Source organism: Bacillus rossius, chromosome 2 (assembly GCF_032445375.1).
Source record: "Bacillus rossius redtenbacheri isolate Brsri chromosome 2, Brsri_v3, whole genome shotgun sequence".
Lineage (NCBI taxonomy): Eukaryota > Metazoa > Arthropoda > Insecta > Phasmatodea > Bacillidae > Bacillus > Bacillus rossius.
Genome location: NC_086331.1, coordinates 14,622,038 through 14,639,325, shown reverse-complemented (window position 1 = coordinate 14,639,325; position 17,288 = coordinate 14,622,038). Strand labels below are relative to the sequence as shown.

General features: G+C 34.9%; 1 protein-coding gene across 10 annotated transcripts in view; it reads left to right on the top strand.

Annotated features, from left to right (window-relative positions):
• Window positions 1–17,288, top strand: part of LOC134529120 (SET domain-containing protein 9-like) — a 52,823-nt gene that overhangs the window by 30,179 nt on the left and 5,356 nt on the right. For 2 of the 10 annotated variants that reach the window (XR_010074468.1, XR_010074467.1), the window contains exons 2-3: window positions 7,684–7,822; window positions 9,653–9,776. The exons of 1 other annotated variant lie outside the window; for it this stretch is intronic. Coding sequence is in view for 1 of the 9 variants with exons in the window: in XM_063362873.1 (XP_063218943.1) it covers window positions 7,684–7,822; window positions 9,653–9,776; window positions 15,396–15,519 (387 nt within the window). In the remaining 8 variants the exon portion in view is untranslated. Of the gene's footprint in view, window positions 1–7,683; window positions 7,823–9,652; window positions 10,003–15,395; window positions 15,520–17,288 lie in introns of all 10 variants that reach the window. 7 more of the 10 variants (XR_010074469.1, XM_063362873.1, XR_010074470.1 and 4 more) reach the window with 7 other exon arrangements.

Sequence of the window (17,288 nt, the reverse complement as noted above, 5' to 3'; positions counted from 1 at the left end):
TGACATTAAACATTCCTGTCATTTAGAAAACAGCCTCGGATACACTGTATTCCCAAGAATCTCTGGAGAACCACAGGATCAAGTTGCAGCTAGTATCAAGTAACAGTCGCGACTATGCTATTGAAGCATGAAATAAATTTACGTCATATAATACCATACACAATCCGGAAAATTTATTGTGGAAAACAGCCTCTGCTAGGCTAATTACAAATAAGGCACGACAAATAAAGCGACTGCCACGTCATTTCACAGACCACATAATTTCACCTGTAAGCTGTAATCTCTCAGAAACCAGTAGGAATCATGATACACTCTTTTCAGAGAAAACAGAGGAAAGTCGGAAGTGTTTTAAATACCATTGTCAAAATTTTATTATTTGTTTTTACAGAAAAGCAGGTAAACTTGATATTACCAAATGTTGGTTAGATTAGGATGGCTTTATTAGTAATTGAGCCATTCCACCTCAATTCAGGCAGTTAGCAAGATAATGTGTCAGGTCACCATCTCAGATTTGCTTTAAAAAATTACAGCAGTTACAACCAGTGCAGACAAGAAGTATGCCAAAAGGATTTTGTCCCAAAAATTTTTTCCCCATGTTATAGCCTTTTGAAGTTGGTTCAAAATCAAAAAAGGTGGAAAAAGGGGTGTTTTTTAAATGAGCGGCATTTCAAAACTATTTTACTGATTTTGTTGATTTTTTTTTTATTTTGTACCTATTATAGTGAACTACAGAGTGGAATAGTTCCAATGAGCCCAACGACAATATCTTTAAGGGGGGGAAACTAAAAAAATTGGCAAAAAATTTAGATTTTTTTGGATTTTCAAAAAAATTTTTTTATGTGGAATAATCAATTTTCATAAAAAGTAATTCTGGTAATATGTAGACCTATTACAGTAGTTTTACAGGAAAAATTGTTTTTAATTCTATGATGCATGGAATTATTAAAATTTAACTTTAAAATTTTCAAAATTTGACAAAAGTGCCATTTTTGATTGAAAATTACTGAAAAACCCCATATTTTAAAAATCTGAAAATTTGTAACTTTGTAGTTCTCACCTTTATTAATAGCATGCACTTTGTTGGATAGTGTGTTTTTGCCTGTAAACATTTCTAGAATTTTTTGAAAATGTAATGTCATTACCTTTTGTATGTTGTGCATGCTCAATTAATAAATGTTTTGTTGGTATCTAAATAGTATGTGATAATTTGTAACTGGTTTTGTATGAGGGGAAACCTTGGGAAATATGAAGGGGGAGTCCCTATCTGAATATTCCCAGGCACTTGCTGTAAGGGGAATCCCTGGTAGCTTGAGGGAAATCCCTGGTGACCATAGGGGGAATCAACTACAAGACTACAAGGGAATTCCCAAACTTTTGCTGTTACAGTTGTGTTGTGTGTGTTCATGGGTGATGTTCAGCTAGTGAACTAAATCATGTCTGACTTTCATAGTACGGAGAGAATTAAATGTGTGGACTACATTAAAAGGCACAAAAAAAGTGTGTATAAAAGTAAATGTGTGAGGATGTGTAAGGTGAATGATTTAGCAGATGATATTCAAAAGTTTGTGGGTGTATCTGTTTCAGTAAATAAAAATGATATTTTGTGTAGCAACTGTGTTACTTTTTATAAAAAGAAATTTCTGGAACTTGCTGAAGATGCAGAAGAAACATCCACATCAGAGAATTTTATTCCGGAGGATGAACTAGTAAGTGTTTTAAATAGCAGTCTCATTAAAACATTAAATGTAGAAGTATCACCATTGAAATCCCCTTCAGAGGTGAGATTGGATAGGAGAGAAGGTTATGCGAGGAAAAAGAAGATAAAATTAGTTGATGAGTTAAAAACTTCTGCTGTGAACAAATTACAAGACATATATCACGTGCATCTTTCAAGTGAGTCTGATGATGAAATGCCTGTGTGTGTCAATTGTAGTCTATGGTTTTCGAATATTGACTCAGCTCTTCATACTTGTAACTACAATGGAAAAGTACAGCTACTAACATTGGTACCACAAACATTTAGTAAAACTGTATTGAAGGAAAAATTACCTTCAGTGTCAAAGTACCTCATTGATAAATGTCGCACAGTTATAAAAAATAAGGGAATTTATGCTCAACCTGACCCCTATAGTGGACATCCTTTACCTACACAGGTACAAGATCTAGCATTATCATATTACCTAGAAGATAGTAAAGACTGTTCAAGGGAAAGTCCAAACAAAAAAGATGTTATTTGCATTAAGGATGGTAATGGCGAGAAAGTAAAAAAGGTTAAAAGATTCATGACAAGGTCCATCAAAGAGGCATACAAAGCATTCAAAAAAGATAATCCTCTTATAGAAATTAGTCTTTCAAAGTTTTATGCCTTACGACCAAGATGGGTGAAAATTCAGCCAGAACAGACTGTGTGTTCTTGTATTTACTGCAGTAACATGCAACTTATCTGTGTAGCTCTTCGAAATGTAACAAATAACCAAATTGATGAAGACTATCTTCTACTGAAGTGTTTGTGTGACGAAACAAGGAATGAAGATTGCTGGCTCGAGGAGTGTGGTGACTGTCCTGGCACAGAAACATTAAATGTTGAAAACTTTGGCTTGGATGAAGGGGAAGAAGTTACATTTGCGATTTGGGAACATGGTGACCTCATAAAAAAAACTGTATCTGTAAATAATTTTCTGGAACATGTAAGGCATTGGGTTAAAAAAGCTATTCCTCACAGTTACATTAGGAAAATACAAAGGGAAGGAATAGCTGAAGCAAGAAGTTCTGTCCAACAAAATAATGCTCTTGTTTTACATTTTGATTTTGCTGAGAACTGGTCAGTTGTATTGCCTGATGAAATCCAAACTTACCACTGGCAAACTGATCAGCTTTCACTGTTTACCTGTGTTGCATACTTTGGTGCGGAAATAAGAAGTTTTGTTATAGTATCTGATGATATAGCTCACGACTCTGCTCACGTTCTCTGTGCTTTAGAGGTTATAAAACTGGAAATTTCAAAATTTTGTCAGTTAGAACTTTTGAGTTCAATAGTGTACATTACAGATGGGGCAGCTGGACATTTCAAAAATAGGTTTCAGCTGTATGAACTATGTAAAAATACTCAAACTGTTGAAAAAAAATGGATTTTTTCTGCTACAGGGCATGGCAAAAGTGCATGTGATGCAATAGGTGGTTTGTGTAAACACTTTGCAACTAAGTTCAATCTTCGGGCAGAGTGTGTTAATGCCATTAGAGATTCTGCTTCATTTGTTGCTGAAGTAGGTAACCTTGTACCAAAGATAACTCTATTGGCTCTTGAAAGTAAAACAATTCAAACGTATAGGTCATCTAAGGAAAAAGAATGGGCTACTGTAAAACCAGTTGTTGGAATACAATCTAAACATTACTGGCTGATTAAAAATGAGACATACATGGGACGCACAATTAAAGATAAAATAGAAATAGTTGTACAATCTAACCAGATTAAAACACATTATTCAATAAATGATTTCCAAGTAGGCCTGTTCGTTGCTTGTGTATACGATCAGAATTGGTGGATGGGACAGATCACTGGTATATCTAAAGAGTTGAACGACATGACAGTGTCTTTTATGCATCCCCATGGTCCAGCTATAGGGTTTCAGTGGCCACAGGAATCTGGAAAGAAGAAGGATGAATGTCCGGTGCCACTACAAAATGTTTTGTTAGCAGTAAGCAATCCTACTCCACTTGGACAATCAGCAAGACTCCACACTTTCGACAAAGCTGAGTTGATGAAGATCCAGCAGATCTACTGTCTTTAATCAGCCAAATAATATTTTAGGAAGTTTGTCAATATATGTTACATATAGTTGAGGAAGGGTAAGCAGTCTACATATAATTAATTATAGGTACATATTGTTGGTTTCAATTTTACTTTGAAATTTTGGTTTTCATGCAAGTTAAAGAGTATGCATATGTATTATATGTGTGTATATGTATTGTGCATATTATGTTAATGTGATAATGTATACACAGACTCTCCTTTTGTAATTCCCAAGGTTTCCCCAATTTACAAATTACATCTCACTTTTTGGAAACTAACAAAACATTTGTTAATTGAGTGTGCAGACCTTAGAAAATGTAAGAAAATTACATTTTCAAAAAATTCTAGAAATGTTTACAGGCAAAAACACACTATCCAACAAAGTGCATGCTATTAATAAAGGTGAGAACTACAAAGTTACAAATTTTCAGATTTTTAAAATATGGGATTTTTGAGTAATTTTCAATCAAAAATGGCACTTTTGTCAAATTTTGAAAATTTTAAAGTTAAATTTTAATAATTCCATGCATCATAGAATTAAAAACAATTTTTCCTGTAAAACTACTGTAATAGGTCTACATATTACCAGAATTACTTTTTATGAAAATTGATTATTCCACATAAAATTTTTTTTTTGAAAATCCAAAAAAATCTAAATTTTTTGCCAATTTTTTTAGTTTCCCCCCCTTAAAGATATTGTCGTTGGGCTCATTGGAACTATTCCACTCTGTAGTTCACTATAATAGGTACAAAATAAAAAAAAATCAACAAAATCAGTAAAATAGTTTTGAAATGCCGCTCATTTAAAAAACACCCCTTTTCCCACCTTTTTTGATTTTGAACCAACTTCAAAAGGCTATAACATGGGGAAAAATTTTTTTGGGACAAAATCCTTTTGGCATACTTCTTGTCTGCACTGGTTGTAACTGCTGTAATTTTTTAAAGCAAATCCGAGATGGTGACCTGACACGCTCCTGCCTGAATTGAAATGGAATGGCTCAATTAATAAATTATAAATACTACTTATAATTATATATAATTTTATAGTTATATCTATACTAATCTATACTAATATTATAAAGCTGAAGCGTTAGTTTGTTTGTTTGAACGTGCTAATCTCAGGAACCACTGGTCCGATTTGAAAAATTCTTTCAGTGTTGGATAGTACATTTATCAAGGAAGGCTATAGGCTATATTATATTATCAATAACATTAGGGATCCTTACTAAAAGTCCAATAAGGTAACCCAAGGTGTAAAAAAAGACCCGAAAAAATCCTTACACAGCGTGCGCTGTGAAACCTATTGATTATAGAACAAAACAATGTACTACCACTTTGCAGAACATATAATTGTCTTCAAAAAATATCGCGTAGCTATATGTCTAACTATGTATTGTAGTTATTTCACAATTAGTGTTTTCTTTTGTTTTTTTAAATAATTAAAATGCTGTCGCTTCAAAAACTCTTTATTGTGTACCTTGGTATTAATCCTTATCAAAATAAATTACTGCATATTCGAGACAAATTCAATATCTTTCTAGAACTTTTTGAATTATTCAATTCGGACGTTTCATTCAAAAGATACCGCAATATTTAAAACTAGCATTGAAGACCTAATCTCTAAAGTGTACCCAGATGTAGTCCATATAGAAAACAAAGACTACCAGTGGATGTGTCAAAGGGCAATATTGGCAGCTAGAAACAGTAGCGTTGACGACATCAATAACATGATACTGGGTAAACTTCCAGGAGATAGCGTGAACTACATGTCCATTGATAAAGTAATGGATCAAGAAGATGCGGTACATTATCCACAAGAATATTTAAATTCTTTAAATCTGAGTGGCCTTCCCTCACATTCACTCAAATTAAAAACTGGCTGTCCAATTGTGCTGCTAAGGAATGTTAAACCACCAAATTTATGCAACGGAACCAGACTCCAAGTAAAATTCCTTCGTGATAACGTGATTGGTGCTACAGTATTGACTGGTCCAGCAGTAGGGCAAACATTGCTGATACCTCGCATACCTATGATACCAACGGATTTACCTTTTCACTTTAAGCGAATTCAATTTCCGGTGAAGGTATCGTTTGCGATAACAATTAATAAGGCCCAGGGACAAACATTTAAGTACGTAGGAATATATTTACGCCAAGAGTGTTTTTCTCACGGGCAACTATATGTTGCTCTGTCGAGATCTGGTTAGGGAGAAAATCAGTTTGTACTTCTGCCGGAAGACAAAACTAAAAATATAATTTACGCAGAAGTACTTTAATATACCATTGGTTATGAGTGTTTTGAGAATAACCTAAAACTGTGCATCTACCATATTATCTCAGAAAGTCACAATACCCCCCCCCCCCCCCAACAAAGTCCACGCGGACAAAGTCGCGGGCACTGCTAGTAATATTATCAAGCTGAAGAGTTTGTTTGTTTGTTTGTTTGTTTGAACACGCTAATCTCAGGAACCACTGGTCCAATTTGAAAAATTCTTTTAGTGTTGGATAGTACATTTATCGAGGAAGGCTATAGAATATATTATATTATCAATAACATTAGGGATCCTTACTAAAAGTAAATTTAGAATCAAATACGTTGGAGGGGGTTAGATACAACATGCAGTACACGTACGAAGTGTGTGTTGACAATGCCGCAGGAGCTAGAAGTTTATTTCCTATTGCCTATTAACATTGTTGCCACACACTAGATGCCTTATCATTCTTAATTTTCCCATACAAGTAAAAAACACCCGTGTGATATTAACAACGAAGCAATCAGTACACTCATAAGAGTTCAATTAGTATTTAAATACTTTTTGTCACTTTAAATCGCAAACCTAAACTATTGTTTTTTTCCTCTCTCTGTGTTTAATTTGTTTTTTTATTGCCCTTTTTTTTCAAGTATATATATTTTACAGACTTGAAACTTCACAGTAATGTTCCTTATGTTACGCAGGATGACATTTTCCAAAAATTAGATCCCATGGTTGGTTAAAACCAGGCAACAGTGGGTACTTTGTCTGCATGAGAACAGGATTTTGCATTGTTCATGCCTTCTGTGTCTCCATGGCAACGGGCATCGCGCGGCAGTGGCGTACCCACAAGGAGGGGCATGTATAATGAGCGGCGCAAGAGTGATCTGCCTGTAGACTGCCGTAGCGAAGTACGGGTACATCAGTTGTACGTTGCGTGCACGAGTCGGGAATCCATCGGTGGTATTAATTTTCTCTCCGGTACATTATACAGCATTGTAATAAATTTTCACTGAATTTTTTTTTATTTACCATTACTGTAAATGGGAGATGTGGCTTAATTCCATTAGTATAGCCGTGCGAAGCCGGGTCGGGCAGCTAGTATTATATATAATGTATATAAATATGAATAAAAATTTGTAAGTTATTAAAAAAACTAAAAAAATTGTTGATAAACTAATCTAACAACCAACCCTTTACCTTATTTTACAGTTCTTTGAATCAACCATTTACACAATTTAACAGAAATTTTTATGTAGCTAACCTAACCAACCACTCTCTCAACTCTACAGTGTTTTTTAACATAAATATGTAATATTAATAATTATGTGAATCAAAAGATGGTGTTTTGAAACTATATGCTGTTTGGAAAAGACACATTTCACCCTTTTACTGTCCTACAGACACATAAACAAAACCATTTGCTGTCCTCAGCCATCTCAATTTATGCCCCATATTTTATGCACTTCACCTCACAAAACAGCACCCCATAATTGTATAACCTTATAATATACAATTAAGTATTAGACCAAACACTAGCGACTATTCAAATACATATGAGTAAGGACAATTATATTTGTCATTATAGTTTTATGTGCCAAAATTATCACTGCTTTGCTCCTGTTTACTTCTTTTTGACAGGGCAAGAAGAATTGTAAATCCTGGAAATGACAAGATTATAGAAGACAAACGTGTTTTAGCAACGCTGCTAAACCTGCTCCCACATTTGTATAATAAACATTCAAATGTTGGTCCATGTGTGGCATCGAAAAACATGGAGGTGAAAAAAATTAGTCTTTCGAAATTGTCTGAAATAAGATATTTTGCCTCTAGTGTATTAAAGAAGTGTTAACAGTTATCGTTTTATCTCGCTGCTCTTGTAATGTATAGGGTAAGATGGGGTGAATAGGTGGTGGAATGAATTGGAAGCAATGATTTAAAAACTTTTTTTCACACCTTTATATTACTTAGTTTATGCTGTGATGTTGCTTATACATTTGGCAACAGTAAAAAAAATTCCATTCAAATATCTGCTATTGAAAAATTTTGATTCCAAAATTAAATTTTCATTTTGTGTTTTTTTGTTTAGTTTCCTTAAAAAAAAGGTTTTCCAGTGAAAGTGAGTTTTATATAAATTTTTTGATTGCTTTTTGAGCACCAACTTTCTCATATTTTTCAACACAAATCTAAATAGGGTTATCTAATTTTCTTTGTGGTTAAAACTTCAAAACAAATTCAAAACAATGTTTGTTTGATACATTATTGGACACTTTTACTATAAAAATTCATATAATACAGTATAATCATAATTTAAAAAAAAAAATGAATTGTCCATTGATTTACACTATCTTACCCTATGTTCTGGATTTATATTACATTGTATTGTCAGTAGAATAAGAAACATTTGCAATTTAAATATATTTATAAATTTAATATGCGTGTACCAAAAGGTTGTACAAAATAACTTCGATCACAGGCTAGTTTGTGGTGATAGAGTACTGTAAGTATTTCACTAACCAGAATTATGTAATTTTGATGGAATAATTTCTATTGTTTACATGCTTTTGTTACAGCATCGTTAACAGTGTCTCAAATTACTTAATTTTAGTTGTGAAAATAATTCACTGCCTCTCTAGTTGCCAATATGAAGTGTGCGCATTGCACACTATATATCCATCTCATATTCGTTACTGTGGAACCTCACGGTTTGCTTACTGTCTTGGTATCAGTCTCCCACTGCACAGAGTTATTTGTTCAGTCAGGTCTTGTGAGTTGGGACATTTTTTAGATGTGGGTAAAATGCAGATTAATTCTCAGAAATGTTTCAAGGTGTAAGGAATGTGTTAGAAGTAGCTTAGTTACAAATTACTCTTTTTATAGTATGACTTTTGATTTGTACAAATTTCAATATGAGGCCATGCATACTGTAGCTGCAAAACAAATGGGTGCGTAACCACCGTGCACATTAGAAGGAAACGTAACATATAGAGGGATAGGAAAGTTGTAGGGTACACAGATATTTGAAACAGTGTACAAATGTGCGCGTATGAAAGTGTACAGGTACGGAAGTGAGCAAGTGTGCAAACGAGCAAGTATGTGAGTGAGCAAGTGTGCTGTGATGCGAACATGACATACAGCACTGCTGCTGCCATCTGGGTTTTATTTCAAGTACAGTAGACTCCCGATTATCCGAGGTGAGGACTGGCAAGAGGTCCACGGATAACATTAAATCATGGTCATGGTTAAAGCAATGTCAAAAAATACTGATTAAAATTTTTTTATCCTGACAGAACGATGTATTCGCCGCATGGTTGTGGTGGATCATACTGCATCTGCAACAGCCATTAGAGCTTCAGTTGGCAGCAGAGTGACACAGCAAACTAACAAATCAATTACCTGAGGGACAACTTCGAGTCAGACATCCTGTAGCGTTCATGCCACTAACTCCGTATCTCTGCCATCAGCGACTTGGGTGTTGTCAAGCTAGAGCTCATTCATGACAGCTCCGTAAGCTGTAGTGATTATAGAATACTGTAAGCTACACTGCAGTTTGTAAAGGTTTAAATTGTTTCTTTTTTTTTTTCCTTGTATATATTTTTTTCATTTGCAGGTTATGTTTTCTGTTCTTGGATTTTCTGTGACCTGTGGCCCAAGTGGATTGCCAGGTGGCGGAAAAGGTGTTTTCTTGGCGGAAGGCTCTGTTGAAAGAGGCACTGTCATTTGTTTTTATCCAGGTACGTAGTGCCGACTTATGACTGGAGTACGCAAGCATCCACATTTCCAAAAAGTCATAAAATTAAGCCTGTGAAGGAACAATGATGGAATTGACTGTAGGGAAAAATGATAGTCCGTTCGAGAAAACTTACCATACTCTGAAAACACCAGCCAAATTTCCCACTTTGGAAATCCTATACTGACCAGCCATGGATGAATCAGAATCATAAGCCATCTTAATAGGAGGTGGGTATGCAGATTACACAGGCACTAGATGTATCGATGTGAATATGTCTCTGAAATATGTTGTTTCTTTAGCATGATTGGACTGGAGTTGGGGCCGATGGTCCACCAAGTTTTAATGTTTCCAATTGTTTAGGCAGGCATTTGGTCTCACATCTCTTACATAACCAGGTCATTAGAAGTGGACACATGCACTACAGGGCAGGGTGTTGGGGAAGGACTAGGCCATGGAGTTATTTCGGGAAACCTTGGAAAACCGAAACTGTAATGTATGGCCTGGGATTAGAACCCGCTTCCCTCCCCCTGCCTCAAATGAAAGTATAAACCTTTACAGTTGTGCCACCTGGCTCATACCATCTTGCTGCTGTCATTCTGTGTCTCTGCCATAACAGTGTCTTATTTACATTTTGTAACCTTCCATTTTGTCTCACGTGTTTGCATAAGGCATCCCAGTGCAGATGCGGGTGAACATAGGTCAGGGGGTATGTTGTTCACTTTGTCTTTGTTTACTGGTTGAGTCACTCGATTTTGGGCTTTTCTTGAGCCGTTTACATTTGCCATCAATTTGCGATGAGCATATAGGTCAGTGTGGTGACCAGAGTCTGTTGTTTTCCATAGTTAAATGTGAGATGGGAGATATTTTCCTGGCTGTAGTAAGTTGGTCAGTCACGGCCGCATGTTTGAAGTCGACTGACGTGTTTGGTGCGCGCCTGTGCCAGAAAAATAGAGCAGCCACATGTTCGTAGTCAACGGACATTTTCCCGTGCGCAGTCGTCTTGAAAGTTACAAGTGTTATCATTAACTCTTCATTTGATGGCAGTCAGGAATTTTTGGGGTTTTCAATGCCCCAAGATCAAGATCAAAATGTGGTAACATTTGAACCTGTGTCAGAAGCGACTATGAACAAAAGTAAAAACTCCCCACTGAAGATAATTGTTAGAGACCCGTGAATTTCGCGGATTCATTTCGTGTTATGCTAAAATTCAAATTATTATACCTTAGTACTGCTTCTGTCATTGGTTCTCTGTTAATCTGGAGGACTTAGGGCCAATTAGAGACCCTCACTCATACAAATGTTGAATCACAGGCCACCCAGTCGAGACGACTCACAAGTCAACAGCCAATGAACAGTTGGCATTTGCCCGAATGTGTAGAGGATATTGGAGTCTATCCTGGATGTCATTGAATCCGCGAAATTCACGGGTCTCTAATAATTGTTGCTAAATAGAAAAAAAATAGCTACCCCAGTAACTACGTTAGTACCACTGGATTCCAGTAAACTAACAGAATTAATATATACATTAATACATGCATTAAAATTGGTGATCTAAACGTGAAAATCAAGTGCAAAGAATTTTCTGGACAACTTCAGGAATGAAATCTTGGTCTAAAAAAATAAAATGATCCAAGTCAAAAGAAGTCTGAAAAAACCAAACAAAAAAAAGTAATGTCAGCAGTGAGTAATTCTACGGGACGCAAGAAAGGCAAACAAACGGCAAGGAATGTTGCTGCATCAGATGCCGCGCTGGATGATTGGATGGCTGGCGTACTTGCAACGCAGTGGAATTTCCGTGACATCAGCAACACCATGACTAACTCACAAAAACCACAGACGGCAGATGATCAGGGCTTTATCCTTGTAAATAACACACGTAACCCAAAACTGACATGAGTCTTGAATCCAAATCTATTACTAATGACAAAAAGAAAACCTCAATGCACTTTGGTATTAGAAATAAAGCCTCTGTTGTGATATGTTATGTTAGCATCTATGGCAGGAAGTTGTAGATGGCGGAGTCAGTCATCATGAAGATAGAGGACAGTGAGTGCGATGGAAAGAGGAGAGCAATCCATATAAATGTGTATTAGAAAAACATGTAATTAGTTGATGTCTGATTAAAGAAGTGAAAACACAACAGCCTCTTAGAAAACCATCACTAAACCAGCATTCAAAAGAACCAAAGTTTTGTTTGTCACACGTTTTGATCCAACAGTTGGGGCAATCCAATTAAAATCAATCAATGGGTATTGCTGGCAAATTTAATTTTATTTTTGATGGTACATTTTATGTTTGTATATAAGTCTGTATGTACAAAACAATTTTTTTTTACATTGTTATTGTTACCTTTGGCTTTTAGCAGCCATTACCGTATTTTTGCGTGAATAGGCCGCACATTTTTTACTTAAATTTTAGATAAAAAGTTAGGGTGCGGCCTATACACGCAACTTATTTATTTACTTTTTTTTTTTAACCTAGGAAACAATTTTCTATGACAATAAATTAACACCAAAGGCCCGATACCACCATAAAACAGCATTTAACGTATGAAAATTAACTGTATGCATTAAATTTTACTTTTATTATTGAACTTGGCGACTGTTCGACAAAATACGTCGGCAAAATGCCCTCGCAATGTTGCAACATTTCAATGTTCCCGCCCTTGTGCAAAGTAAACGAATATTTCTGTATTCCCACCATAAGCAAAGTAAACAAAGACAAGTGACCACGAAAATATAAAATTTATAGAGAACTAAAAAGACATACACTTATACCTCTAACTATTTACATCAGCGAAAATAAAACATGCGCGCACACACTTGATTTTAAATAACAACAGCTGCCCTTTTTCCGTGTTCTAACGCGTAACTAACTAGTACTTGTAGTTTAAATTTAGTGCTGTACATTGCACGTACATTACCCATTTTCACGTGTAAGAACTTGTTTTGACCGAGAAAGGTTGTAGGCAGCGTGCGCACGTGATGATCTGAAGGAACAGGCTGATCAATATGGCACAGGCTAGGTGACTAGCTAGCAAGGTCACGCGCCAAGGTCGTGCTGCACAACACATGTAACTGCAGCGTTGCCAATAGTACGCGCGGCCTACAGTCGCTTCATGGGAGCGCGCAGTTGCCACCTATTACCGATGGCGATAATGAACACTCTGGCGCTTAAAATTCCTCGTGCGGCCTGTACACGAGTTTTTTATTTTTAAATCTATGGTGCGGCCTGTACACGCATAAATACGGTAAGTTAATGATGGTTGGGTATTTTTGGCATTTTCATAGGTTAGCAATAAGTTAAAGGTATCAACTTAAATAAAAATCATTGTATTTTAAATGAAAGCATTTACAAATCATGTTATGACCAAAAATTTGTTGAGTTTTGAGGAAAAAACTTAAAACTTAACTAGAAAATTGTGTTTCAATTAGAATGAATTGAAGACCTTAGGTTTTTTTTTCCTTCAAAGAAGGGTAAAAAAAATGCAACTTCAATGGCTTTTTTCCCTTAAAGCTGTAATATTGGGCAAGACTTCAAAAAGTCTTGATACCTTTTAAATGTCTCCTTTAGGTTTTACGAACCGTCAAATATAACTATTTGTCCACAATTGCTGATTTTCATTAGGTATATCTCAAAAAGGATTAAAATAAAAAAAATCTGAAATTTTCACAAACCCTTCAATACAATACATAACAATTTTATCAGTGTTTTTAATTAGAAGTAATTTTTTTAATTAAAGAAAAAGCAAAAATACACAATCTATGCACATTGATGCAGGCGCCTTAAGTGTTAACAAAGAATGAAGAGCATGAAAATGTTAAGATAATAGTATACAAATATATAATAATAAAAATATAATTAAAAAAATTGAACAACTTAACCTAAACCTACTTACATTTTGCTGTAAAATAATTTTTAAATACTTTGGGCATGGTAAAATGTTGCTTTACTATATCCTAGTTGTCCGAAAGACACCACTATTGTGCAGTTGAGAAATTTCTTGACATAATTTTTCAGTTATGTTGTAGCCTCTGCCCATCATAGTTGTAAACTCCAATGGTGTTAGTTTCCTGTAAACCTTTGTTACTGGTACCCACTCTCTGTCAGTTTTTTTGAAATCTTGAAGGATGTTAAAAACGAAATATCAAGTCAGCGTTTTCCATACTAACATTTTTAACTTCACCAATCCACCAGTTCTGATCATAAACACGTAGCAAAATGTCATTTACTTTAAAAGACTCTGTTTCCAAATATGGTAGAACAGAAATGCTATGTTCACTGTATTACACTAAGATTTTGGGGTACAAACATGTGATATGTTCTTATTTCTGGTACCTTTTACAAGTTTTAAATCTTTGACTCAGTTTTGCTTAATTTGTTTCAACTTCTTCTAAAGGTACTAAAATGTAGGAAATCCCTTTTATTTCTTCAGAACAAAACTTAAACATTTCTTCAGCTGAAGTTATCTGGTCTGAGTAAGCTCTTTTGCAATTAAACTTAGAGACTGTCCTTTTTGTGGTACCTCCAATAGCAACATAGGCCTTCTTCCCGTGGGAAGTGACAAAAAAATGCCACTGCTTGAAGACTAAAGTCTTTAGAGTGGTTGCAAATGTTAAGTAAGTTTTTTTACACCGGATGCCAGCGCCGTCACTAAAGTTAACAATCTTTTTTACTAAAGGAGCATTATTTTGCACCTTTGGTCAAATGTACAATGCCGCAGTTCTATAGTCTGACAAAGGCTTGTGTGGGTTAAATTTCACCATCATTTAGGTAATAATATAATATACAAAAGGGTTAAGGGTTACTCAATGGTAACTGTGGATTTTATCTTGAATGACAAAGGTGAAATTTCCAGCAAAGTTGCCCAGAGTGATGCAGACTTCCTCGGTTATTGTATCTTTCAGTTATTTTAAATACTTTGATTGAACTTTGGAGATGAAGTGGTGTGGATAAAGTGGTGGTCTACCTCAAAATGAGAAGACTTTGATAAAGTTAAGATTAATCAACGTATCATTTCAGCCAGTAGTAATCCTTTCCAGAGCCATATAAATGTGGTAAATAAAAGTTTAAGAGAAATTAAACTTGAATGGCCAGAAAAGCCAAAACAATCCGCAGTTGTTCTCTTCCCTAGTTTGATTATATATAATTACATGATCAAATAAATTTTGTTTAGCTATAGGTTGTTATCCTGTATTGTGTAGTGTTGTCTAGCATTCATGTTCTTGTACCTGTTTTGTATTTATTCTCTTGTAGCTTTATATGAATGTTGATGTTGTTTATGTTAGAATTTTGGTATTGTGCCTACCATCTAAGGCATCTAACCATAGGTAGGCATGCTACAATTATAATAAATAAATAAATAAATAAATTTCAACCAGCTTTGTTGAATATATAAGTCTGTTTGTTTCTGTGCCCACTATGGAAAGTGAAATATGAAACATTTTTTCAGTGATTGAATTTGAGCTTATTATCAGTACTCTTCAATGTTTTTGTAGTGAAACTGCATAAAAAGTGATATAAAAATTTATTAGGAACTAGCCACGTGTTGGCATATTCCTGTTTTAGTGTTCATTGCACAAACTTTATGCAAAAAAATTTTTCCCCCACATTTTTGCAGGTACAATATATAAATTTATGGAGCCTATATTTTTCCCATCCTTGGGAAATAAGTTTGTTTTTCGATGCCTTGATAGATTACACATTGATGGCAATGATAGGGGCTTATCGAAGATTATTTACAAGTAAGTAGAAAGCATTTATAAAAGTTTTCTGAAATTTATACTAAGCATAAAGGTGCAATCAGAAAATTTAATTTTTGGAAAAGGTTCTACTGTTGGTTAAATTTTCAACGAAAGACAACCTTTCTCATGTCTTATAAGAATATAAATATAATTGTAACATCACTACTGAAGTAAATGTTAAATTTTATTAAACTTTTTACTAAATGCAAATTGTTAAAATGGCTCATTAATTACTTAAGCACACAAAATTCATAGCTGCAATTTCTTGGTTGGGAAATTGGATACATGGTTTTGTTAGTAAAGTAACAAATTTACTTAATAGGCTGACCTCTCCTAAGTAAAATAATACCTTCTTTACAAAAACTGTTGCACCAGCCACGCCAGTAATCAGTTGTCATACGGTGACCAAAATCAAACTGTATGACAATGACAGGGATGCAGTATAGACATGTTATAGTTTAAATTATGTACCTACTGTAATCGCTGACTTAAATACTGATTAACATCAAAATATGCAAAACCAGACAGTGGCCCTTGCTTAACTGTGTTAACATAAGATTAAGCATATTTTTGTTAAAATTATATTACTGATAACTAACTAAATAACTAAAATAAAAACCTACAAATATCTAGACTGAAGCACCTAACATTGCCTTAACTTATCCAATGTGCAAATGTCTTTTTTAAGTTTTTTCCTCTGGAAAAGAATATGTATAGTACTTAACCAAACCATAACAAAAATTTCTACAGGTTAATGTCTTCACTTTAAACTGTATATAATCAATTTAGAATCACTCAAACATTCCACAAAAAAATTTTAAACATTAGACTTAAACCACTGAGGATGCAAATTTAAAATATGGTAAGCTCTTGCTGGCGTAGAAAACAGTATCCAAGAAAACAAACCATGTTAGGCATCATCATCAGTTTTCTAAGTTCATAATGCACGTGTGAATGAAATTTAGTTAAGAAGACTTATGGTGAGGCCACACAGATGTATCTACATTATGTTCGTTATATGTGCTATCTTCGCTGCTCTAGGCAAATCAGTCTAAAGTCTGCCTTCTATACTATTCCATTGATTTATTCCATAAACATGGATATTTTCATACTTTTTGACGAATTTTCCATCAACACAATACTGAGAGAAAATAAACTTAATATAATCAAACTCGGAAGTTGAGCACAATTCCATGCATAAACATATGTTTTTTTATTATCTGTGTGTGCGCGAAGTCAGCGAAGTTTAGAAAACTAGCAGAGAACCAAACACCCGGCGACGTTGCCATGATCGTCAACATAGCGAACACAGTTTGGTGTGGCCAGTGACATTTAAGACATTTTATGAACATAGCGAGCATAGCGCTCTGTGTGGTCGAACCTTTAATCTTATGCCTCAGGAAAATTCACACCCTAACCCAAGTGCTGGAGGTCTGTACTTTTTTTGTAGTTGCATGCTATTGGTAGTTCATCCACCAAAAAATAACACAATTTTTTTGACATGACAACCTCTAATAAATCGATGAACGCCGATTGCACGCACGAAAAAGTGTCCCGTAACGCACATTGTCCCACTACGGATGTGTCCTGTTATGCTCATTGTACGCATGCGTGGCATCTCTCTTCCACTTGATTGGAACAACCATCGATTTGACTTTTCAATCATATTTTCATCGTTTGAATTATTAATATTATGTAATTTAACAATCGTCTACCGATTTTCAGCACAATCGGTACGGTTATTAATTTCCCGCCTACCACTATAAGAA